The sequence below is a fragment of the Cucurbita maxima genome, unplaced genomic scaffold, assembly GCF_002738345.1.
Source record: "Cucurbita maxima cultivar Rimu unplaced genomic scaffold, Cmax_1.0 Cma_Scf00011, whole genome shotgun sequence".
Taxonomy (NCBI): domain Eukaryota; kingdom Viridiplantae; phylum Streptophyta; class Magnoliopsida; order Cucurbitales; family Cucurbitaceae; genus Cucurbita; species Cucurbita maxima.
The window spans coordinates 117,986-141,249 of record NW_019272027.1 but is presented as its reverse complement, the minus strand read 5'-3'; the positions used below and the strand labels follow the sequence as shown (position 1 = coordinate 141,249).

Here is a 23,264-nt window from a genome sequence, read left to right as displayed (position 1 = left end):
ATGTGTGGTTCAAGGAATTACGAAGTTAAACCTGATCGAACCCTAGAAGGGCCAACCGAACAAACCAGATCAAACCCATTTGACCAATCCATCGAGTGGTCGGCAAAAAAAAAAAAATAAATAAATAAATAAAAGAGAAAGATAGGCAGCTCATCCTGAATGTAGAACCACTAAATATCAGATCATATAATTTACATAATTATGATTCTTTTCAAGAGCAGAAATCAAGATGACATGATAGGAAACCCTTCTACATTTCAACATTGTTGCTGTCCAAAAGTACAAGTCTGCCAATGTATTATATTCAACTCAGGCGCTAATACCATAAGCTAATGAATGGCCAGAGGACAAAAAGAATGCCATCTTTCAGCAGTTCATGGATATCTACAGGGCAAAATTTTTCATTAATACTAAAGAGGTTACAAATCTTTAATGCACTGTTTAGTGTCTGGTAATGGTAATAGGCGATGATTAATAGGTCTTACTCCTTGCTTAAGCCAACGGTTCAAGAGGAATGTTTCTAATTTCCTTACCTGCGAACAGAAAAAATCACAGAATAGAGTGAACAATGGATCGGCATCTCTAGTGGTCACGCAGTAATATGAATGCATACTGATAAAGTAGAAGGACCAATGATGGTGGTCATATTTGGATGTCTATTATTCTACGTTATCAAAAACCATCGGTGGTAGGCTGAAAGGTTAGACCAAGTAAACCGGCAACACACCAAACTTGAACAACTCTAAGCAAACTGTAAGGGTTGGGATGAGATAGGTGAATTTTCATTCTGATTTGTGTCAATTTGTACAAAACAAAAATTTCGGATAGGTTCACATGTTGGGAAAAAAATAGGTGGCAGTTCAACCCAAACCAACCCAATACAAATAAATAATATTCTAACATCTTTAACTTTTTCTAACAACTCAAGCTCACCACTAGTAGACATTGTCTTTTTTGGGCTTCTCTTTCGGACTTCCCCTCAAGGTTTTAAAATGCGTCTACTAGGGAGAGGTTTCCACACCTTTATAAGAAATATTTTGTTCTTCTCTCCAACTGATGTGAGATCTCACAATTCACCCTCCTTGAAGGTTCAGTGCCCAGTGTCTAGCTCTAATACCATTTGTAACAGCTCAAACCCACCGCTAACAGATATTGTCCTTTTTGGGCTTTTCCTTCCGGGTTTCCTCCCAAGGTTTTAAAACGTGCCTACTAAGAAGAGTTTTCCACGCCCTTATAAGGAATGCTTCGTTTCTCTCTCCAACCGATGTGGGATCTCACTTCTATTACTAATAATAACCTGCAATTGGCCAACATAAGATTCATACCACAAGTACGTGTTCACACTCGTCATGGCTCATGTGACCTTTTTCCAATTCATTTTTGTTTAGCTACACAAAGAACCTCCAAACAATGTGTTCAGTAACGTTATTCACATCGGTAGATCTATCTCCTCCACTTTCCAGCCTCCCTTCTACCTCAATATCTCTCTCCACTATATATCTCACCGATTGTTCCTATCTCTCTCTTTGCTCTGGATCTTGCTCTTTGTTGGTATCTCTCTCCACTCTAGATCTCTATTCAATCACCTTTGATCCATCTTCTTGCCATCTGATTTATCTCAACATAATGTTTCTTATCTGTCTGATGTCTAATCTCTCTCAATGCAATGTTTCTTATCTATCTTTCTGACGCGGGTGACTCATCTTGAAAAGGAAATCAGATTGCAGTAAAGCCAGCACTGTTTGAACTATCTCCTTCCAAAAGGTGTTTTCAACAAAATTCCAAATAAACAAGTTTGTCGTTCTGTCACCAAAATCACTGATGCTAGGTTTCTACGCACTTTAGGCTTACTAATTACAAAGGCTCAAAAACAACAAAATTGAAAATTAAAATAATAACATAAATTGTTAACAAATGTCCCACACCATTCTCACGTCAACAACCTGATGACCCAACCCAACCACAAAATTGGGTTGGTCTGGATGTTGCATTCAGTTTATTTGTGTAGGTTAACAGACCAACTCAAATTTTGAGGTTGGTCTACAAAACAACCACGAACTGACTCAACCCAACCCAAGCCATGAACTCTAACTAGACATGCAGGTACCAAAGGTTGGGACAAGATTTCCACAGCCCTTTGCATGAACACCCTTTTTCACTCCCACCTGGGCTTATGACCTTGAAGCAACATTTGGGCGAGTCGGTGACAAATCAATGAAAATAATAGTAATAGTGAAGGAAACTTAATAAAAGTTTTAAAAAGATTAACAATATTTGCATCTTCTTTTACCCTAGATATTCAACTCATTAATTCCCTCAATAAATTGCAATATAAGAGAACAAAATGGTATATATATATATATATAGAAGGAAAAACCAACCTGCCTAACAACAAACGTCTCCCCAGCAATGCTCAAGGGTTCAGTTAAAATAGTCAAAAGACCATTACGGTTCCCAAAAACCACATCTGTGAATGGTCGATCACCTACCTGAGAAAAGATGGATTTCAACTTCTAAATAATAGCTTACCCAAAAAACCAAAGCATTCAAGCAGTTCACCTGATTCTTACCATAATAAGTTGGGAAGAAGTAAAACCAAAGTGTTTCTCGATTTCTTCAGCTGTACCAGCAGGCTTCTTCACCCCTACGTCAAAATACTTAGCAATGTCTCATATGTGCAACGCAGAAATAACCTTACATACGCACTAAAAGTAATTAATCAGCCTATATTTACAGTGTGATCCATTATAAGCATTGAGCCTAACATGAGTTCATCATGTAGAAATCAATGAATTTTTATACGACACTTCATCCATAAAATGGAATGAAGAAATCTCGACGTCCAAATTCTCTACTTTTATGCACTAAGAGGTGGTGGTTAGCAATAAGACGTTCACCCACTAAAATGTTATAGCACGGGGATACAATATCTAAAGCCTAATGTTCAGCAACAGGAACAAAATTCAGCCTGCGTAAACAAATGTTACAGAAATAGAATTAAAGATGGAAAATTTACACTCACCATGCCTTATAACTTTAATTCCAATCGACCCCTCGATCGCTTTAGCTTTGGAACCATCATGATCATACTCAGAAAGCCCTAGCGCGCCAGATAACATGAGGGTAAATAGTCACATTGAGGGGAAAAACAAACCATTAAGGCTATTCAAGCAAGCACATTGCTAAGGAATTTAACCCATATTACCAGCAGAGTTGCTGAGTACCGCTACATTGTGGCCAAAGACAGATTTACACTGTTCAAGTGAGGATTTGAGAGGAGCCCAAATTGTCAAAGAGTACGGCGCGGTAATTGTATTGTCCTTATCAAATACAACGCCCTTGAAACCCCTTCTTTGCAGTTCAGCCCAATCAATGTAGCTCACATCGGGCACAACAACATGAGGTAGCGCCAAATGCCGGTCCTTAGTAATAACAGCTGCAGAAGAAACAATGCCTTCGATGTTTAATCTCTGACCTACTGCAGATTTCAGGTTCGCCCACCACATGTTTGTCAAAAGTCCCCTGGCGTTTTTGGCGCCCTTTTTCTGAACCTCTGGACCCGGATCTTGTTTCTGATTATTAGTAGCTGGGTCTTCGTCCGCGGCGTTCTCAGAGTTGACTGACAAGTAGAATTGCTGAAAAAGCCTCTGGTTTCGAATCGGGTCGGACTCGGCGTCGTGGGGGCTGTGGTTTTTGGTGCAACCGGTTGCTGGAGTTGGTGTAAAAGAGGGAACGCACAAATCATTGAATCGAGAACAATTGGTTACAAGGGAAAGGGGAGAAAAAGATTTATGGTTTGTGGAGAGACGAGGTTGGTGGAATGGAATCGAACGAGGACAAGAGCAACTGGGCAGAGAAACCACAGAAATGGAATGCGTTATCATGTTAGTTCTTCGCGCTTCTGATATAAAATCTGAATCTGGAATATAAAATTTCTTTGTGGGCTTCAAATGTGGATTCGGGCCTGACCCGAAGCTTATGTAAAGCCCAAATGTTGAATGACGGGTGCAGTTCATGTGGACATCCGTACGCACTTCACGCCAATGGGTACTCACAAATACTATGAAATGGGCTGAGTTAAGCTTTAAATCGTGCAATAGAGTAGGGGTGTCGGTGTTTGGGACAGCAAGTTTTGGTGCTGTCTTCAGCTCCATATTAGTGAGGTGAGTGAGGTGAGTGAGGCAGTATGAAGTGAAGCAACAAGCCGTTTTTACAGAGCATTTTGATGGCATACCATTTCCCTTTTGGCTTCCACTTTCGTTTCCCCATGGAAGGAGAGAGAGACCAAACGCAGAAGTGAGAGAATGGGAGTTGGAGTTGGGGATGATGATGATGAAGAAGAAGAAGAAATGAATGGGTATTTGTTGGAAAAGCTTAAAAATAGGAGAAAATGAGAAGGAAAAGGATGAGGAGATGGAGGAGAGCCCCATATGGGCAACACAACCAGATCTCTCTCCCAATCCCAATGCCCAATAAATCCTTTCTTGCTTCCCTTCTTGGAAGCATCGCCACTCTGTTATTTACTATTATTTTACTCCTCTAATTCAATTTCATGTTCTATAAAATAAAATATGATATTCGTACAACTTGGGTAATAATTAAAAACAAAAGTAGAATTTAATTTAAGAGTTAAAGCTTGGCCCTTTGGTTTAGTTAAATTAACAAAATAAGTACTGGGATTTTCTTTATTTCATGTATTGCTGGTGAACTGGGATTAATAACTAATACAAAAAAAAAAAAAGAGGAGAGTAAATTTTGGGGGCTCAAGGAGGTGGGGCTACTGATTGACGCCACGTGGCGACCATGCCAAGCCTAGTCATATAGATCATAGGATTAAGAGAGTGGGGAGGCACATGGGTGGCGTTGCCTTCAAGAAAATCATGTGATCACATGTGCTCTCTCTCTCTCTCTCTCTTTTCCTCCTCCCTTTCGTGGGCCCCATTTTCTATTTCTTCCTCTCTCTCTCTCTCTTACGTGTAACCCCACGCGCCCCACTTCTTCTCCCTTGCGCTTTGGTCTTTGTTTCCCCACCCCATTTTCTTAATTTACTACAAACCTCTCCAATTTAATTTCGACCTCTTAAAAACACTTTTAAATATTCATTAACCATCAAACTTATTGTGTTTGCTGGTGAGACAACGATGTCTTCCACATCTCTTTGTGAAACACGGTTAGATCTCCCTCCTTTTGTAAGGTCGGACCGTGGTTGAATTCTAGTACGTTCTTATTATAATTTCGAACACCCCTGTCGTGTCACATATTTAATTTGGATGTATTTTTAAGTGAGATAATTGTGTATTGAATCAACCTCTAAGGATAGATGGACCCCACCTTGTGTTTGGTTGGGTTTCTCAAATTCGTGCATTTATGAAGTGTTGGGAGATGAATTTGTTAACATTATTGAAGTGGTGAGGCAAAGCTAGTTTGAATTCTTTGAATTGGACACGAGAATAATAAAAACAGCATTTAGTTCCCGCTTACAGGCATGAGGTGGGAGAAACTTCACTCGCGTACGGCGGCGGTTGAAGGCCACGAAAATTCAAAAGCAGAGTGAGTTGGGTAGAAGGCCAAAAATGGTGGGCCACAGCTTCGTTGGCATTGACATTTCCAGAGCTCAACAATAATTTAACTCCCTTCTGCTTCTTCTTCTTCTTCTTCTTCTTCTTCTTCTTCTTCTTCTTCTTCTTCTTCTTCCCATTCAATTCACACGCCTCTGCCATTCTCTTCTCTCTCTCGAGCTGCAGCCATGGGGAAATCCCAAATTCAAAGACTCAAACTCGCCATTCAGACCAAGCGAACCACCACTCCTCGCCATAAAGCCCTAATCCTCAACGCATTGCATAAATCTCCTCTCAATCGCAACGCCCGCCGCCGGAGCCGCACAAAACCCACCCGCATTGCCTCCGGAAAAGCCGAGGAGAAGGAGGCCGTCGAACGGAAGATTCGCGCGTTGCAGACCATCGTCCCGGGAGGGGAATCGCTCGGAGTTGACAAACTATTCGAACAGACGGCGGAGTATATCATGAATTTGCAGCATCAGGTGAAGGCCATGAGGGCGCTGTCGAGCTTCTTCGAGAGCTTGGAGAAGGAGAAAAGCAAGTGCGGCGGAGGTTGAAGAAGATGAGTTACTCCTTTTTGTTTTTGATTTTTTTTTTTTCTTTCTTCCATTCGGTTAATTATTTTTTCTTTCCATGTGAGAAAGATGGGACGCTTGATTCTCAGTTTTCTCTGTTAGTTGGGAGCAGAATTTCGAATCCTTTTGCCTGTTTATGATCACCATCGTCTTCTCCATTATGCTACTCTCTGCTAAATCAGTGTGGCTTTCTAATGAATACAAAATCAAATTCCACCTGGTGAGAGTTGAGCGATGTCTCATTATTCCTCACCTTATGATCTTAATAGCCATTAATGTCTCATCTACTGCACTTCAGAATGCATCTGATTCCTTCATTCAGTGTTTACATTTTTTGGATTTTTTTTAAAAATAATTCCAAATCTAGATTCACTCATCACTTACGCCTACCATTTTGGATTAATCATCATTGTTTGAAAAGTAATTTACTTTCTTTTAGGTAAACTATCTATTGGTAAATCATTTTATTTCGCGTTCATACTATTTGTAGTACATCGATTCTGACTTGTTTTTTTAAAAATAGATTGAAAATAGTTCACTCTTTTCTTAATTTATTGTTGCTCATAATTTTCCGGATTTGGGGTAATAATATTACTGCTTTCAATTACTTTATTGGACGATGCTAATCTTTTATCATGCCAAAATATTGATCTCCATCAAAACTTGAGTCTCAGTGAGATTGTTGTTCATAAAAGCAATAACAACAAAACATAAATTAATACCAATCACCCAATTGGCATAAACCATGCAACCTCCTTCCAACTCCAACAAAGAAAAAAGAAAGAAAAGCTCAGCTTCCTCTTCAATGGCCAATCCAGTATGGGTGATGGTAAGTTTTAAGGTTTGAGATCCAATAAACGAACACTATCATGCTTTTCTTCTCTACTACAAAACTCTGGCAACTAGAAGCATGGACCCTGCCATTGAGACAAACGAGTTTCGTGGATAAAATGGCATTCATCTTATCTACAAGAAGTTGCTTCAAACTAAACATGACAAACTTGTCTCTTCCTTCTAAACTACTCAGCCAAATTTGAGTCATCGAAACATCGAAGCAAACCCAAGTAAAACGTTTTTATCAAAACTCCATGGACTAGATTCCTCAAAACACATGCTTCTCTAATACATTCTTGTCATACCATACTCGACCATGCCAGTGTTTCTATGGGTGGTGGCAGTTGCAGCTGGAACGGCTCCAGTATCATATTGAGCGTTTACCTGCACACGTGCAGCACGATCATTGTTTCCTGCCTTGTGCAATCCTATACGTGCCATAAAAAAAGGATTTGAGAAAGCACCAGTAGCTGCTGTGTCGGATGTTAATTTGGCTGCCATTCCACATTGAGGGGCTTGTTTGCATTGCAAGGAAGTGTCTTTCTCAGCCCCTGTTGTTGATGATTCTTCACTTTTGCCGCAAGACTGCTGGTAATAATATGTTGGATGGATAGCATGAGAAGGGAGGGCACTTCTAATTAACCTTCTTGGATCATAGGCATCCTTGGCGATACTTCCACTATCATATGGCATGACCGGGCCTGATATTCTTCCAGGCTCACCTAAACAAAGATATAAAATCAGCTCAGGTGGATCCAACAGTAAGTTAGGGGGATCAGACTGCTGGAAAGTAGACAAAACAAACATAGAATGGTACTCGAATAAGACCTTGAGTTGCAGCAATCCTCTGTGCAGCTGGATCTCTGTAATGCCGGTTGCTGTACGACCCTGGTGGCACATATCGGTCTTTAAAAGAAGCAATATTCGATGTTGCTTTAGGAGGAATGGTGTTCGACTGAACTGAAGACCTGGTAGCATGAGCGAAGAACTAGAAATCATCAGAACTGGACATTCGCTCTATGGCTTGATAGGTGACATTTGAAGAAGCGTTGTTTACCTAGGAAGAGATGCATGCTTTCTTTCTAGAGGATAAGCTGGTCCACTTTTCCCTCCATTATCTTCAAGATGAGCAAATTGTTTTTTGAACTGATCGAGTGCACTGTGCAAGCAGAAAAACATGGACCAGAAGATCAGCGTCAGGAATATCCACTTACCAAATCAACATTCAACATTTGGAAATTGAAATAGAGAAGGCATTAAGGACCTTGGATAAAGAAAATTTGCTCTCTCAGTTCCATTTAAGTAGTCTTTCAGCAGTTGAGGATGGTATTCTAGTATCTCCCGGAATATCAGCTCGCGAATGTCGTCCTTTGTGACCTTTCTCCTCTCAAATTCAAACTCCACCTTCGAGATTGGCTGGCAAGAAGGTTCCCTCTCAACTTTTGCCAGCCCTTTAAAGTAAGGATCTGCCAATGCCTGATGGAAAATGCAATGTTTTCAACATGTTAGCACATGCAACTAATTTTGCTCTATATCATACTATAATTTAGTGGATGGTTAAACGCTAGACAAATAAAAGCAAAGAGTAAATAACAGAGGTAGTAAGACAAGAATGTATCTAGTCGAGCATGTAACATCAGACCTCTTCCGCAGTAGGTCGATCCTTTGGATCAAACGCAAGCAATCGTTGTAGTAATTGCAGGGCTAGAGGATCCGCATTTGGGAACTTCTGTGAAAACGGAATGGGCTGCTTCTTCCTCATACTAGCTAAGTACCTTCTAGCCTTCTCATTTCTTACCTAAGGCAACACATTTGAAAGTTGACAGTCAAGAAAATTTTAAGCCAAAACATTAAAAAGATACAAAACTTCTCCACAACTATGCGTAATAAAAGGCCACTTACCCGAGAAATGGTATCTAATGAAGGCGTTCCAAGGAGATCTGTCATCAAATCAAGCTGATGAACAACATTTTTACCGGGAAAAATTGGTTTTCCAGTTAGTACTTCAGCAAATATGCAGCCAATACTCCAAATGTCAATGGCAGGAGTATACTACACCCAGACAAAAAAATAGAAAGAGTTACACGAAAACAAGGAAAAAATAAGTCACGAAATGAGGAACATCATTATCAGTCGTGAGTGGTGTAGCTTAAACCACTAAGGAGAGAATTCTCCAAGAACTATAATCCAAAGGACTTTATTATGTTTCAAAGTAAACTATACAAGAAACAACGCCCTATTTGTAGAGGAATTAACAACTAACTAAACCATTTAAACCAAAAATCTCACTTCGGCAGTATTGACTAATTTAGATCTATTGAGAGTTGGAGATTCAAGATAATCTGATTACTTGCTTGGAAAACATCATATGAAGCTAGAAAAGATAAGATAACAAGATTGTTTTGTTCTCTATGTTCAGAAAATGTCATCAAGACAAACCTTAGAGAAGAAAGAACCACATAGCTCTGGAGCTCTATACCATCTGGTAGCAACATAGTCCTGCAAGTAACATCACATTCTATAACCTTCGCTCTCTACATATATATCCAGAATTTCTATGATATTGAACATGACATACTAGGAAATCAATTGGCCTACCGTCCAAAATATTGTTGTCGGGGTGTCACTGAAAGCAACTCTAGCCAATCCAAAATCACATATTTTGAGTTTGCAATTTGCATTTGCCAATATATTCTTTGGTTTTAAATCCCGATGGTAGACATTTGCTGCAGTAATGTAGATCAAAATCAGATAGTTTACACATTATATCCAACCGCTACCATACTTACTCCAGACAGCATATCTCCACAAGAACAGAATTCAAAAGAAATGACAAAAGAAAAGGCTATATATGCTGTATGAAAAACAAAAAAAAACATCCCATCTAGCTTAAATGACAGTGGGCCAAGAAATTAAAATCATCACAACAGCACTCCAGCTCTACAAAAAGTGTAGTAAAGTGTCAACGCAGTACAATATCCAAGCACCTGCGTGAATATATTTTAGTGCACGGAGTAGCTGATAAAGGAAAAATTGATAGTGCTTTGTTGTTAAATCATCATTAGCCTTGATGACTTGATGCAAATCTGATTCCATCAACTCAAACACAACAAAGATATCTTTGAACCCCCTACGAGAAGGCGGTAGCATAATGTGTTTGATTTCAACAATATCAGGATGACGTAGAAGTCTGAGCAGCTTTATCTCACGAAGAATACGAGCAGCATCCGATAGGTGTTCAAAAATATCATTTATCTTCTTTATTGCCACTTTTTCATTAGTGAGAGTGTCGACAGCTGAACAAACCACTCCATAACTCCCCTTCCCAACAACTTCCTGAATTTTGAATCTGTTAGCGTCGCCATATTCAGAGAAAAAGTCCAACTCTGCAGAATCCTGTCACACAAACACCATCTACGTTAAGACACACGATACTTAATAAATTGAAACAGCCGACCAGCCAAGAGAGTTGAAAAATGGAATGAAATTTTTGGGTATAACTTTCCATGGACATCAGTAAATGGTATAGGATACACCACAAACCAGGAAAAGGACGAAGAAATGGCATCAAAATGAATAAAATAGAAGGAAATGACATCTATCTAAGGCTGCAAATTCAATATTTCACATGCATAGTCTATCCCTTCAATCAAAACCCAATCTATAAACTCTTATAATACGTGATTTTCACTTCAGATTCATGTTGAAACTGTCGTATGCTTCCATCCATATGCCTAAACTAGAAGGTATTTGACAAAAAAATTGCATCAGACAGAAACATTTATCAAACTTTGGGGGGGGGGGGAAAGAACCAACGCAGTAGAGAAGATTCTAACAAAGAGAGTTAAAAGTTCACCTTCTTACGGTGATTGGTCTGCATTTCCCTAAACTCTCAAACCCAACTTCGTCGAGAACAGTGAACACAAAATCTGAAATCAAGTTCAGCACCAAAACAGAAAACTTCGATTCTTAATTGACTAAAAGAAGACTCAACCGCATTTTCCCCATCTACCCCTGCTCCGGATCACAAACCCACAATCCCTCCTTATGCTCCTTCCCGAATCCTCCACGGAACATAATAAAATTACCCGAATCAAATCCCTCATACACTTCCCTACCTGCAATCCCAAAACCTGAACCAGAAACTCAATCACCGACCCAGAACAACCAACACCACCGGCTACCATAAAGTAACCAAAATCAGATCGAGTATGGAAACTTTTAGCATTCCTACTCGATGAATGCCCTAAACCCAACTGCTGAGCGATGAAGAAGCAGGTAATAAAGACGAGAACAGGGGAATCGGAGATCTACAGGCAGCTTACAGGAAAGAAGGAGAGAGTTGGGGAAAGGAATAAGCGCGGAAGGGAGGAGTAGAGGGAGAGGGTGGGATATATAAACAGGATAATTTTAATTCAAAAAGCAGAAATCTAGGAGACCCTCTTCCTTTTTTTCGGCTTTTTCAATCCCTTTGCTTGCAATTATCAGTGGCATCTTTTTCACTCTTCTTTAGGCTCCGTAGATTCGTAGCCGAAGACGTATGGATAAGGATGGATGGGCGGTGGAAATACCAGGTGGATTGATTTCAGGAGAGCATACATCATGGGAATCAACAATCTTCGCCAAACAGAACCCTAAATTTGTATGAGAATCCACAATGGTGATCCTCCAAATTTATTGCTTCAAGTCCCCTTATGAAATAATAGGCTTAACATACTCTTGCGTTAAATTTGGGATAAAAAAAAACTGCTTTCAATAATACGATCACTATATCCAACTTTTCAAACCACATTAAAAATCTCTCTCCTAAATGATCTAAAAACCCAATCATATGAACAATTTTTTGAACAAAGTTTGACTCATATACATTGCAAAATTTACGCTGATAATTTAGCTTCACAAATATGACCATCTATACTCGAGCTATATCCGAATTCACGTATTATTTAACCTAAATCATCCAAACAATAGGGGTTTAAGCTATCAATTCAAAGGAGCAATCGACAAAAGCATTTGGGCAACTTGGAAATCAACGGTGGGCGAGATTTAGCGGCCCTCAAAGCTTTCCCCACTCAATAATTGGCTTGCATCATCTTTCCCACTTTACACTGTAAGCATTTTATTATTACGAGTCCCTTTTTCTTTTCTTAGTTCAACTTAGACCTTAATTTCTATCAGGATTAGTATATGATTTATGAGCATTGTGGTTTTCAGTCTTATCATGCAGCATTTTGATTATTCTTTGACCATTCATCTAACAATGTGGAATAGGTTACCATATTGTGACAGTTAAAAAGGTCATATGAAACAAAATTTCCACCAGCCTCTTTATTTTTATTTTTAATTCATAGTTTTCAATAATAACATGTTGGGTGAGAATTTGAACCTCCAATCTCTTAATCGAGAGTCTATGCCTCAATAGCGAACACTTTTCTTTTCCCCCAAGTATTATTGTCGGCATCAATAAGTAATGTATTCAAATCACCAAAGCATCAGCAATGGAAGCTGCTAGACTCAGAACTTCAAAAGGAGCTTTATCTGCTATGGCTTTGACTGTGTGAGGGCAGGAATCTGTGATCCAGAAGTGGGAAAACGCTATCTCCAGACCTTCAGAAACAACGCCAAAATAGAAATTAGCATACTTGGCAGTCCATGGGGTTAAGACTATGCATGGAGGGAGACTTCAAGCACTTACCGTTCTTGTGAAGGAATCGATTCCATGATTGCTTTGGGAAAACACCATGAGTAACATATGCGCTAACCTTGGCCGCACCGTGAGCTGCTAAAACTTTCTGATTACAAAGTAAGCAGGGCTATTAGAATGCAGTAGGCACACTCAACAATATGTTTGGCCACAGGTTTCTCAGCTTGCAGCTTGACCATGGCCTTGTAGAAAAATAATAATAGCCAAAGTAGAAAATGGGCATGCTTCTAGTAATTGTGTGCAGAAATGACATTGTAGAATAAAATCTTCATCAATGATGTTCATGTAAAAGGAACTTTTTGTAGCTCACTTATTTGCTATAATGAGAATCCTGTCATTAGATGAGGAAAATTGATGGCATTTGATAACATATTCTGTAAGACCTTTGTCATGAGAATGCTCTGCCAATTCACAATGATTTACAACTACAAATGCCTGTAGTCTACTCAACAATCATATAGTATGAAATCAATTAGGTTGGAACTTCAATGAGATACTTCTTATGCCAGCAGTTTTGGTACAACCAAGTAAGAGATGGAGAATTGAGTTTAAATGATCTTTCCGCACTGGTTTGATGAAATAGTAGGGGTTAGGAATCATAAACCTCTACAGTGATATGATATTGTCCACTTTGAACATTAACTCTCATGACTTTATTTTTTAATTCCCCGAAAGGCCTCATACCAATGAAGGTAGTGTTCCATACTTATAAATCCATGATCTATCCTATAATTAGCCGATGTGGAACTCCTCTCCCAACAATCCTCGACGGTATGTAGTAGGATAGGGACCAGACGTATACCTGGCACTCAATCAAGGTTCCTCCAGATTGTACCAAATCATCAACGATAACAACGTGACAACCAGCAGGGACTCCTTCCTTGATCCGCACTATCCTTTTGTCTTCTTCCCGAACTTTTGTGCAGATGACCTGCCATTCGTTGACATCAGATTTTAGACTGTTAAGAGAAATGTACTCATGAAATTCTAGTTTTTAGATAAATTCCAACTAACCACAGGATAGCCATCGAGTTGCTTGTGGAATCGTTTCCAAGCTCCATCATCTGGAAATGCTATAACTACCTGAGATAGCAGGATTAATCACGGCAGTGTAAAAAAAAAAACGAAATTTTTAGAGCTCTGAACTGCATACTCACGTTGTCAGCATCAGGAAGTTGGCGCAGACGTTGCTTCAGGAGTGGAATTCCAGTTTCAAACAAAGGCAAAACATTATCCCCAAAGTAAAACCTTTCCTGCATTGAAATGGAAATTGATATAAAAGATGATACAGATGAGATGGAAATTGGCATGAGATGAAGAGATGCAGATGTCGAAGGATTCTCCAAGGCTAAAAGTTAATTCATGCCCAATTATAGACCATAAATCCAATGAATAAAAACAGACCTGCAAGGCATGAATATCATAGATAACTACGCTTGTTGGGCCACCTCTTGAAATAGGGATATTTGATAAGATCCTGGCCATGGTAAATGCTGTTGCTACATCCCCTTCTTCTTCCATTCGCTCAAAGGAGCCAGTAGGAAAGAAGGGCAATACCAAGGTGAATGAAGCAGAGAAAAGCCTGGGGAGATTGTATATGACTGATATCTGTTCAAAGATGGCTCCTGGGTGGCTGAAGGATGCAAGGAATGCTACATGATTCCCGCGTAGATCTTGAGCATTGTTTATATAAATATTTGGAAAACCATCATCAAACGTCCTGTATATAGATAGTGTGAACAATAGGAAGATTATAGTAGTTACAAAAGAAAGACTACCTGGAGCAGTTTATAACTTGACATATTAACAAAATGAGCTACAAAGAAAACATTAGGCATAACAAAGATTAGCCAAGAATTGAAAGGTTGCAATTATAGGACACAAATATAGCAGGATACAAAGACAGAATCCGAATACCAGCTTCCACAAAATTACTCTGTGGCATACAGGTAAACAGGTGATAGATGATGAAATGGCAGTCTCTTGCCAGAGCTATTTGCTGATCCGGATTAAAGATACCTAGTTTCTGGCATCATCAATTCGTTTTCCCGTTTTCGTTACTAAATGTCTAGATACCTTGTCTTCTTTTGGTTAAAAGCAGCAAGAATGTGACTGAGACACAAGTAGAGACATTGAGAAAGTGATGAAAGTAGTAGTATTGTGGTTGTAGAACAAGAACAGGAACAGAGCAGTTGTGAAGGAAAGTGAAGCAGTTGAAGTGAGTGAAGATTCGAAACAAGCTAACGAAAGGTAATGGTAAGATATGAGTAGGTGAATGATGAAGATTGGCGGGAAAAAGGTGGTGGAAAGAAGAGTACATACACAACAAGTAGAAGAAGCAACAGAAAATCAAAGAACGCAGTGAAGAAATTTGTATTGATGGGGGAGTAAGGAAACCGAAAAGGAAAAGGAAAGGACCTCCATTTGATGGTTTGAAGAGTGATGGAATCGGATTGAGCAGCAACTTTGTGGGCAAGTTCTTCGCATTCCGCGCAGTAGAAGAGAAAGACGTGCTTCTTCGCGGGATTTGGCATTGATTGTCACACCTGAAACCTCCGCCGGAAGGTTGCTTTCACTTGAAGCACAAAGAGAGAGGGGGAGAGGCGCAAGGAAATATAGAATTTGACTGGTGGGACCCATCTGTTTCCCAGTTGGAATAACGCATTTCTCGCCCAGAAAATAAGAAAAAAGAAAAGAGAAGAACCATTTCTGTTGCCCCACTCGGTTCCACCAATCGTCTCATCGCTTCATTTACAGAGGTTTGGTGAGTCCAACAATTTTCAAGGTTGGCCTGAATACGACGGCGAAGAAGAGGAGAACGGTTGACGAAGACGAATCCAATTAAGCAGATCCGAGGCGATCAAAGTTTGGTGGCGGCACCCAAACTCCAATTCCTTCCTTTCTGGGTTTGGGTTTGGATTTGGCTCACCACGTTTGAGCCCAAAAGAAAGCACCAAAGTGGAGCCACCTGAAGGGCCAATTTTCATAGGTAGACTAAAGTGCATCGGGAAATTACCACTTCTTAATTGGGTTTGCAGCCTTCAGTAATTTTTTGGACGGCTCTCTTCCCATTTCTTGGCCCCCCAATCAAATTTAATAACAAGCATAATGTAGACCACGAGACAATATGGGACGACTCTGAAAATGTTAAAGTCAAATACGATTTTGACCTAAACGGTGCGTATAAATTGTCAAATAACAGATAATAATATTGGTTATCTAACCCCCCTCAAAAAAGAAAAAAGAAAAAAGAAAAAAGAAAAGGCGTTTATTACAAAATTCAGAGGGTTCTGTGTTCACCCACGGTTTTGGAATACCTATGCCCTCTTCCCAACGACAGCCGTAACACAGAGCAGAAATAAATAGGGAACTTTAAGATTTTGTACCAACCAAAATTACTCCAACACTTGTTTTTCTTTTAATTAATTTAGTTTTAAACTAAACCTCTTATCATTCGGTTAATGTTTTTTATTTAGTTTGGCTAACGCATGCAACAATGCATAGATACCCACAACTTTTTCTTCTTTGCTCTTAAAACAGGATGCTCACCTGATGCTAACATATTCTCATAAATCGATCAATAAATAAATAAATAAATAAATAAATAAATAAACGAATAATAAAAGAGAGAGAGAATGATGACCATTGAATACGCCCGCCCAGTCAATTTTCAACGCTGAGAGAAGCCCCCTCCCTATAAATACTCTCCAAACCCCTCATCTTCTTCACATCCCATACACTTAAAAAAACACGTCCATGGCTGTGTTCCCAAGGCTTCTCTTCAAGCTCCTACAACGTGTTGTCTACCAACTCTTGGCCAACTCTTGCTACACAGCAGCCAAGAAGGTGAAGCAATATGCCTTCTTTTTCAAACCCCCATCTCTCAAGCCCCCCCTCCCACCGCCATTCTCTCTCTACCCCCACGTCTCCAAATGTAGCCTCCAAAATAGAGCTTCCCACACTCTTGTTTCCGACTTCCATGGCTCCCTTTTGAGGCCCTCCTCCAAAGATTGCTCCTTTTTCCCTTACTTCATGCTCCTCGCCTTCGAAGGTGGCAGCCTTGTCAGAGCTCTCATTCTGCTGCTTTCTTGGCCGATTATCTGTCTTTTGGATTGGGAGCCCAAATTGAAGGCCATGATTTTCATTTCCTTTTGCGGGTTACCTATAAAAAGCATGGCCAATGTTAGCTCCACCGTCCTTCCTAAATTCTATCTCGACAATCTTAACCTTCATGTGTTTGAGGCTTTCCAAGCCATTGGGTGCAAGGTTGTGTTCACGAGCGTGCCTAGGGTTATGGTGGAGGGGTTTTTGAGAAATTATTTGAAAGTTGATGATGTTGTAGGGACAGAGTTGCAAGCTTGTGGTAACTACTTCACTGGCTTGGTGTCCGGGAGTGGGTTGGTCGTGAAGCACAAGGCTTTAGTGGAGTATTTTGGAGAAGAAAGAAGGCCCGACGTTGGCATTGGAGCCCCAAATCTCCATGACTGTCCTTTTATCTCTCTTTGCAAGGTATTATAACAATATCTTTAAAAATGCATCGCCGTTTTCCAATAAATGCTTGAATTTCACTAAATTTATGGAGTATATACCAAAAACTGTACCTATTTTCTTCTAATGCATTTAATTTGAAGCAACAGGTTTTGGATCCAATGAAATCTCCGTACATCTTGCCAGCCCATCAAAAAGTGTATTATTCAAATTTCATTATGTTGACTAAAAAGGTTGGTTGTTTTTCTTTTTTTGTTGACAGGAAGCGTATATTGTGAACAACGAGGACAGCAGAAGGTCGGGAAGAGAAAGATGCCCAAAGCCACTAATATTTCACGATGGAAGATTGGCGTTTTTACCAACTCCTCTCGCAACTCTTTGCATGTTCATGTGGATTCCTGTGGGGATATTTGTAGCCATTTTCAGGATCTGTATTGGCATCGTCCTTCCTTACAGATTAGCCATTTTGTTAGGGTGTTGGAGTGGGCTACGCATAAATCTGGAAGGCTACAACCGAAGAAGCCTTGACTCAAAGCAACACAGATCCAAAAAGGGAGTTTTATTCGTTTGTAGCCACAGAACACTTCTGGACCCTGTTTTTCTAAGCACTTCAATGGGGAAGCCATTGATTGCAGTGACTTACAGTCTAAGCAAATTCTCAGAAATCATAGCTCCGATCAAGACGGTGAGATTGACAAGAGATAGAACGAAAGATGGGGAAGCAATGCAGAGAATGCTAGAAAAAGGGGATTTGGTTGTTTGTCCAGAAGGGACGACATGTCGGGAGCCGTATTTGTTGAGATTCAGTCCGCTGTTTGCGGAGCTGACGGATGAAATCGTGCCTGTGGCTGTGAATACGAAGGTGAGCATGTTTTATGGGACGACGGCGAGTGGATTCAAATGGCTGGATCCCATATTCTTCTTGATGAATCCGAGGCCGAGCTACCGCATGGTCGTTCTTCCTAAGCTTCCGAGGGAGTGGACGTGTGGGGGAGGGAAGAGTAGCTACGAGGTTGGTAATTATATTCAGAGACAATTGGCGGATGTTTTGGGGTTCGAATGTACTAAGCTTACAAGGAAGGACAAGTATCTGATGTTGGCAGGGAATGAAGGGTTGGTTCCTCCCACACAGTGAAAACTCAATTCCAAAAATCCATCCTGGGGTTTTGTTTCATCCGTTGTGAGGGTTTGTTTAATGCTGTTTTTAAGCTCGCCATCGATTTCCTCTGCTGGGATGGAAAGAAAGTATGCATACATTTTACGAAACGGTCTTACTTCCAGTGTCACCCGACTGTTTTCATCAAGCCTGTTTTTTCTGGGTGTTCGATGTCATGTGACCCAGCCTACACATTCATTCTAGCTCCTCCACGTTCATATCTTGATAGTTGATGTCTCACGACCTATTCCGTGATTGTTTTTAAGCTTATCTTCGTCATTGGTGTCCCATGTTCTGTTGTAGTTAATTATATATGTTAGACATGTTCTTCCAATATGCATAACAAGCTGAATACAGCCTCCAATTTTACCTTCCATCACAACATATATAGACGTGAAATAATATTATTAATAATTAATAGTCCTTCCTGAGAGGGCCTTGTTGTTATATATCAATTTATTCATTAATTTTCCAGAAAGTACTAGGGAATAAATAGGAAATGAAGCAGAGAATTAAACACTCCACCAATATTTTGGCCGGAGCATTTCACACCTCCTCAAGTTGTACGATTCAGAGCTTCCAAAAATGGTGCATAGTAAACAATTAACAAAATTCTACAAATTTTCAACCTGCCCCTTCCTACGTGCCGACTCTGGAATGGTGGGAACTAATTTACTGAACCACACGGATGCTGAGTTGGCACCCCCACCGCATCCTCCACCGTCCGATCGTGCCATCTGGCTTTCAAACCTTGATTCAGCCGTTGGACGAACCCCTCCCGCTCTTTTTCCTGATGGTCGAGAAACATTGCCATCTCCGTAGGATCCTTATCCTTCCACCACGTGGGATCGCATGCTGCTGTCAACGTACTTGCCACCCCTCCGGAATATTTCTCCCCCACCAACCCCGCGGCGGCGATTATGTGCTCGACCATTCCGGCGAGAAGAGAGGGCGGGGCGTGGGCCTCTCCATCCCACAGCCACACGCGCGACATCCCTCTAAAAACCGCCACCGACATGGCGCGATTCGCGTTTTTCTCATTGAAAATGGAAGGGCTCAAATGAAGCACAAAGTCATCTCCGCCGTCGTGAAGCTTCTCGACGGCGTAACTAGAGGAGAGATCGGTGCGGGAGAGTGTGAGATGCACGCTCTTAACTGGCTTCTTGGGGAAGGCTTGAGAAGGGTAGATGAGATTCTCGATGAAGGAACTGGCGTTGAGGATCAGGCGCGTGGCTTCGTCATTCGAGACGTAGAAGAGATGGAAGCGCTGACCGGCGGGGGAGGGTTTGGCGTTGTTGAGAATGGTGATGTCGAAGCCTTTAGAGGCCTCGTGGTTGGCCAAGAGTGAAGTGATTCCGACGAAGGCGACGAGAAGGAGGCGGAGGGCGATGGCCTGATTTGAGAGGAAGGGGGATTGGTTGGCAGAAGTTGGAGGGGCTGCGGAGAGGAGAGGGAGAGAGAGGGATTGACGGTCTTCCATTGTTGAACGGGATTGAAGATTTAGGGCAATTATAGGATGGATGAAAAAGGGGGGAATTGGAACTGGAAGGGCTTAACTTGGTGCCATTTCCTTTTCCATTATTATTAGCATTCCTATTATTACTACGTGGTTGATTGTGATCCCCATCCCCAACCCCAACTTCATGTTCAACAAATAATTTGGTAAACAAAAAATGAAATTGTTATTAAGGAATCGCAGAGGAAAAAGCCAAGGAATTGAAGAGGAAAGGTACAGATAGCTAGAAACTGCCAGATTAGATCCATGTATTGTTCTTGGGTTGTTATTCCCAATCACAACATGCTCTGCATTAAAAACACGAGACACATCTCACATCAACCAACTTGAATTGGGTGCACTAAATGCAAAGTCTTCCAAGCAATTAGTTGGTTCTGGTGTTTCCAACTCATGAAGTTGTGCTGGAGAGTTGAAAGAAAGACAGAGTCCTTGTTGGGAGAAGGATGGCGGTATCAGGAAAGCAAATGGAAGAAATGGAAGATGGGATTTACTAAGACTTTTCAGAAACAGATTGAATCTCTGAAGTTATGTTTTTATGTCCCTTGACATGTTGCAGTTGCTGAAACTAGAAATCCCATGGAAGGTTTTAGAAAGGGGAAAAATGAGAAGTAGAGTTGAATTTCATCTTATGCTTGTTCACAATGAACTCTCAGCCTAACAATGTCGGTGCTAGTAATGACGGCAGTCCCACCAAAGTTACAGCTACTTGGAACAGGATTGTTTTGATAGTAGCTAATGAAGGCGTAGGAGGGAGGCATGATCATGAATGATGTTTGGGTTGAATTGGTGAGCAATCAGTTCCACCAAAGCCACATGCATAGTCTACGGCAACTAGCAATGCAGCTGCTAGCCCCTGAAGATGGTGGAGACGTTCTTTTAGGAGAATCCATGGCCGGAGAATACGTGTCTGAGGTTCAAGTTGGATTGATAAATGGAGAATCCATTGCATCAGCTAGCCCCTGCTGATGCAATGGGATTGGAAAGAAACGGTGACCATTTTGGGGGACTGAATTTCTCCTGTGTCCTCTCACTTTGTTGTTCAAGTTCATATAAGCCTGAGATTAAGGACAGTCTTATTTAAAGGACAACAATAGATCTTCCTTTCACTTACATATCCCTTCCCAAATACACAGCAAGTCCGAGGTAGTTGAAGGAAATTCAGGTAGATCATCACTCCTGACAACAATGTTATGGATATTCCAAACAGAACCCAAGTACAAAAAGTCCTCAATTCAGGTGGAACCACCCCAAAACTTCCAAAATTAAAATGGTGGAGGTCAAAATAATTATAGAAGGATACAATACCCATGGCCCATGTGTATAGAGACTTCTCTTTTTGGGTAGATGGTGGCCCTGTATTAGATTGGTATTGGATAACCAAGTTTCTGCCATGGCCACACCGCAGGGAAGTTCAACACCTTCAGTCCTTCTGTGAGTTCTTCAACCAGAAGACGAGGTAAGAACTAGAACCTAAGAATCAGAAGTGAAAAATGTTAACAGCTTATTGTGGGCTTCCTTCACTTTCACCAATTTCATCATCAAAATTGAGCCTCTTCGACCAACCTTACCTTTCAATGGTCGATAAAAATTGCACCACCATGAGAGACCTGCAACAGATTCACGCCCACCTCATCAAATCCGGCAGGGCCAAAGAGTCTTTTGCTGCCAGTCGTGTTTTGGCCTTCTGCGCCTCCCCGCTGGGCAATATGGACTACGCATATCTGGTTTTTAAGCAAATGCAAAACCCTAATATTTTTTGTTGGAATACAATAATAAGAGGCTTCTCTCAAAGCTCAAACCCTCAAATGGCTCTCTATCTTTTCATCCACATGTTGGTTTCTTCACAAATAGAACCGCATAGATTGACTTACCCATCTGTCTTCAAAGCTTACTCTCAACTTGGACTTGCCCATGACGGAACCCAGCTTCATGGGAGGGTAGTAAAGCTAGGTATTCAGTTTGATCCGTTTATCAGAAACACAATCTTGTATATGTATGCTAATTGTGGGTTTCTGAATGAAGCTCGTCGAATATTTAACCAACTAATGGAATTCGATGTCGTTGCCTGGAATTCCATGATTACGGGTCTGGCTAAATGCGGTGAAATTGATGAGGCGAGGAAGGTGTTCGATAAAATGCCTGTTAGAAATCCAGTCTCTTGGAATTCAATGATTGGTGGGCATGTGAGAAATGGGATGTTCAAAGAAGCCCTGAAGCTGTTTGTCAAAATGCAAGAACAGAGAATCCAGCCTAGTGAGTATACAATGGTGAGCTTGTTAAATGCTTCAGCCCAAATTGGAGCACTCAAGCAAGGGGAATGGATTCACGAATACATAAAGAAGAACAATGTAGAGTTGAATTCCATTGTCGTTACAGCAATCATAGACATGTACAGCAAATGTGGTAGCATAGGGAAGGCCCTCCAAGTGTTTGAGAAAATACCCAACAGAGCATTATCCAGTTGGAACTCCATGATCTTTGGGCTGGCAGTGAATGGGTGCGAAAACGAAGCGGTTATGTTGTTCAAAATGCTGGAATCTTCTTCTAATCTCAAACCAGATTCAGTTAGCTTTATGGCTGTATTAACAGCCTGCAATCACAGTGCAATGGTGGATGAAGGCAGGGGATTTTTCTCGCTGATGACAAACACATACAGAATGGAAGCATCAATAAAACACTACAATATAATGGTGGACATGCTCGGCCGGGCTGGGTTTCTGGAAGAAGCAGAGGAGTTGATAGAAACGATGCCGATCGAGGCAGATTCAATCATATGGGGGTGTCTTCTGTCAGCTTGTAGAACATATGGGAACACAGAAATGGGAAAGAGAGCAGCAGAGAAAGTGAAAGAATTGGACCCAGAAGAGAGCATGGGTTATGTTGTTATGGCGAATATTCAGGCGTCGACCAATGACTTCGTGGGAGCAATGGAGGAAAGGGTTTCAATGAGGATGAAGAAGGTGAAGAAAGAAGCAGGGTGCAGTGTGATTGAAGTGGATGATGAAGTTCATGAGTTCATAGCTGGTGGTGGGAGGAGGCATCCTAAAGCTCGAGAGATCTACCTTGTATTGGATGAATTGGGAGTAATTCTAGGAGATGAAACAAATGAATGGGGAGATTTAGAGTTCATCAATGCACTGCAAATCTACTCCAATTGACATTAATGATGATGAGATTAATGTTTGAAGTTTTAAAAATTGGGTCTTAAGGTTTTTTGATGACTACTGAGATGACGTGAGGATTGGATCAGCAGCGGAAGAGCAGCAGAGAGAGAGAGTTTTGGAGAAGGAAGTAAATAAAAAAAAGAAAATCCCACGTGCCGGGACAACGGTCAAACGCCGGTGCCGGTTGTAGTCACACGTGTCGGGATATAGGCCTTTTGTTCTTGGAAACATTTTAAGTTGGAAATGTTGACTCTCAATTTTTTTTCCAT

General features: G+C 40.8%; 7 protein-coding genes across 9 annotated transcripts; 3 read left to right on the top strand and 4 right to left on the bottom strand.

Moving 5' to 3' along the window:
• Window positions 1-162: 162 nt before the first annotated feature.
• LOC111486339 lies at window positions 163-4,317 on the bottom strand. The gene is made up of 6 exons (XM_023133425.1): window positions 3,206-4,317; window positions 3,023-3,100; window positions 2,571-2,644; window positions 2,382-2,489; window positions 486-533; window positions 163-384 (listed from the first exon to the last, which is right to left on the bottom strand). Exons 1-6 carry the CDS (start codon window positions 4,230-4,232, stop codon window positions 367-369), a joined length of 1,353 nt encoding a protein of 450 aa, XP_022989193.1. The 5' UTR covers window positions 4,233-4,317; the 3' UTR covers window positions 163-366.
• A 1,170-nt stretch (window positions 4,318-5,487) lies between these two features.
• Window positions 5,488-6,364, top strand: LOC111486345 (transcription factor PAR2-like). Its single transcript, XM_023133432.1, has one exon. The coding sequence runs from the start codon at window positions 5,747-5,749 to the stop codon at window positions 6,113-6,115; it is 369 nt and encodes a 122-aa protein (XP_022989200.1). The 5' UTR covers window positions 5,488-5,746; the 3' UTR covers window positions 6,116-6,364.
• Window positions 6,365-6,987: 623 nt separating this feature from the next.
• On the bottom strand, window positions 6,988-11,356 carry LOC111486334 (mitogen-activated protein kinase 10-like). Of its 2 annotated transcripts, XM_023133418.1 has the most exons (11): window positions 10,824-11,356; window positions 9,955-10,363; window positions 9,566-9,693; window positions 9,407-9,466; window positions 8,870-9,019; window positions 8,610-8,765; window positions 8,232-8,443; window positions 8,025-8,126; window positions 7,796-7,935; window positions 7,432-7,689; window positions 6,988-7,351 (listed from the first exon to the last, which is right to left on the bottom strand). In XM_023133418.1, the coding sequence occupies exons 1-11, from the start codon at window positions 10,845-10,847 to the stop codon at window positions 7,335-7,337; spliced, it is 1,656 nt and encodes a 551-aa protein (XP_022989186.1). In that variant the 5' UTR covers window positions 10,848-11,356; the 3' UTR covers window positions 6,988-7,334. The 2 variants fall into 2 exon arrangements, with proteins under 2 accessions (XP_022989186.1, XP_022989185.1); XM_023133417.1 differs by having other exon boundaries at window positions 6,988-7,689; window positions 10,824-11,355.
• Window positions 11,357-12,270: 914 nt separating this feature from the next.
• LOC111486341 (ribose-phosphate pyrophosphokinase 4-like) lies at window positions 12,271-21,637 on the bottom strand. Of its 2 annotated transcripts, XM_023133427.1 has the most exons (8): window positions 21,617-21,637; window positions 15,090-15,224; window positions 14,076-14,391; window positions 13,829-13,924; window positions 13,686-13,754; window positions 13,474-13,602; window positions 12,663-12,759; window positions 12,271-12,574 (listed from the first exon to the last, which is right to left on the bottom strand). In XM_023133427.1, the coding sequence occupies exons 2-8, from the start codon at window positions 15,203-15,205 to the stop codon at window positions 12,444-12,446; spliced, it is 954 nt and encodes a 317-aa protein (XP_022989195.1). In that variant the 5' UTR covers window positions 15,206-15,224; window positions 21,617-21,637; the 3' UTR covers window positions 12,271-12,443. The 2 variants fall into 2 exon arrangements, with proteins under 2 accessions (XP_022989195.1, XP_022989194.1); XM_023133426.1 differs by lacking the exon at window positions 21,617-21,637 and having other exon boundaries at window positions 15,090-15,522.
• On the top strand, window positions 16,279-18,651 carry LOC111486337 (glycerol-3-phosphate acyltransferase 1). Its single transcript, XM_023133423.1, has 2 exons — window positions 16,279-17,180; window positions 17,422-18,651. The coding sequence occupies exons 1-2, from the start codon at window positions 16,428-16,430 to the stop codon at window positions 18,292-18,294; spliced, it is 1,626 nt and encodes a 541-aa protein (XP_022989191.1). The 5' UTR covers window positions 16,279-16,427; the 3' UTR covers window positions 18,295-18,651.
• Window positions 18,760-19,973, bottom strand: LOC111486342. Its single transcript, XM_023133428.1, has 2 exons — window positions 18,949-19,973; window positions 18,760-18,907 (listed from the first exon to the last, which is right to left on the bottom strand). Exon 1 carries the CDS (start codon window positions 19,793-19,795, stop codon window positions 18,983-18,985), a length of 813 nt encoding a protein of 270 aa, XP_022989196.1. The 5' UTR covers window positions 19,796-19,973; the 3' UTR covers window positions 18,760-18,907; window positions 18,949-18,982.
• Window positions 20,032-23,263, top strand: LOC111486336 (pentatricopeptide repeat-containing protein At2g42920, chloroplastic). Its single transcript, XM_023133422.1, has one exon. It carries the CDS (start codon window positions 21,322-21,324, stop codon window positions 22,987-22,989), a length of 1,668 nt encoding a protein of 555 aa, XP_022989190.1. The 5' UTR covers window positions 20,032-21,321; the 3' UTR covers window positions 22,990-23,263.
• Window position 23,264: the final 1 nt, after the last annotated feature.

Coding starts and splice junctions, on each gene's coding strand:
- LOC111486339 (XM_023133425.1), bottom strand. CDS start 4,232: ATGCCATCAAAATGCTCTGTAAAAACGGCTTGTTGCTTCACTTCATAC. Junction 2,645..3,022: donor AATTAAAGTTATAAGGCATG/GTGAGTGTAAAT, acceptor ATTTTGACGTAG/GGGTGAAGAAGCCTGCTGGT. Junction 2,490..2,570: donor CTTCTTCCCAACTTATTATG/GTAAGAATCAGG, acceptor ATCTTTTCTCAG/GTAGGTGATCGACCATTCAC.
- LOC111486345 (XM_023133432.1), top strand. CDS start 5,747: ATGGGGAAATCCCAAATTCAAAGACTCAAACTCGCCATTCAGACCAAG.
- LOC111486334 (XM_023133417.1), bottom strand. CDS start 10,847: ATGCAGACCAATCACCGTAAGAAG. Junction 10,364..10,823: donor AGACCAATCACCGTAAGAAG/GTGAACTTTTAA, acceptor TTTGTGTGACAG/GATTCTGCAGAGTTGGACTT. Junction 8,127..8,231: donor GCAAATTTTCTTTATCCAAG/GTCCTTAATGCC, acceptor CTGCTTGCACAG/TGCACTCGATCAGTTCAAAA.
- LOC111486341 (XM_023133427.1), bottom strand. CDS start 15,205: ATGCCAAATCCCGCGAAGAAGCACGTCTTTCTCTTCTACTGCGCGGAA. Junction 14,392..15,089: donor CTTCAAACCATCAAATGGAG/GTCCTTTCCTTT, acceptor ATCTATATACAG/GACGTTTGATGATGGTTTTC. Junction 13,925..14,075: donor ATGATATTCATGCCTTGCAG/GTCTGTTTTTAT, acceptor ATTTCAATGCAG/GAAAGGTTTTACTTTGGGGA.
- LOC111486337 (XM_023133423.1), top strand. CDS start 16,428: ATGGCTGTGTTCCCAAGGCTTCTCTTCAAGCTCCTACAACGTGTTGTC. Junction 17,181..17,421: donor CTTTTATCTCTCTTTGCAAG/GTATTATAACAA, acceptor TTTTGTTGACAG/GAAGCGTATATTGTGAACAA.
- LOC111486342 (XM_023133428.1), bottom strand. CDS start 19,795: ATGGAAGACCGTCAATCCCTCTCTCTCCCTCTCCTCTCCGCAGCCCCT.
- LOC111486336 (XM_023133422.1), top strand. CDS start 21,322: ATGTTAACAGCTTATTGTGGGCTTCCTTCACTTTCACCAATTTCATCA.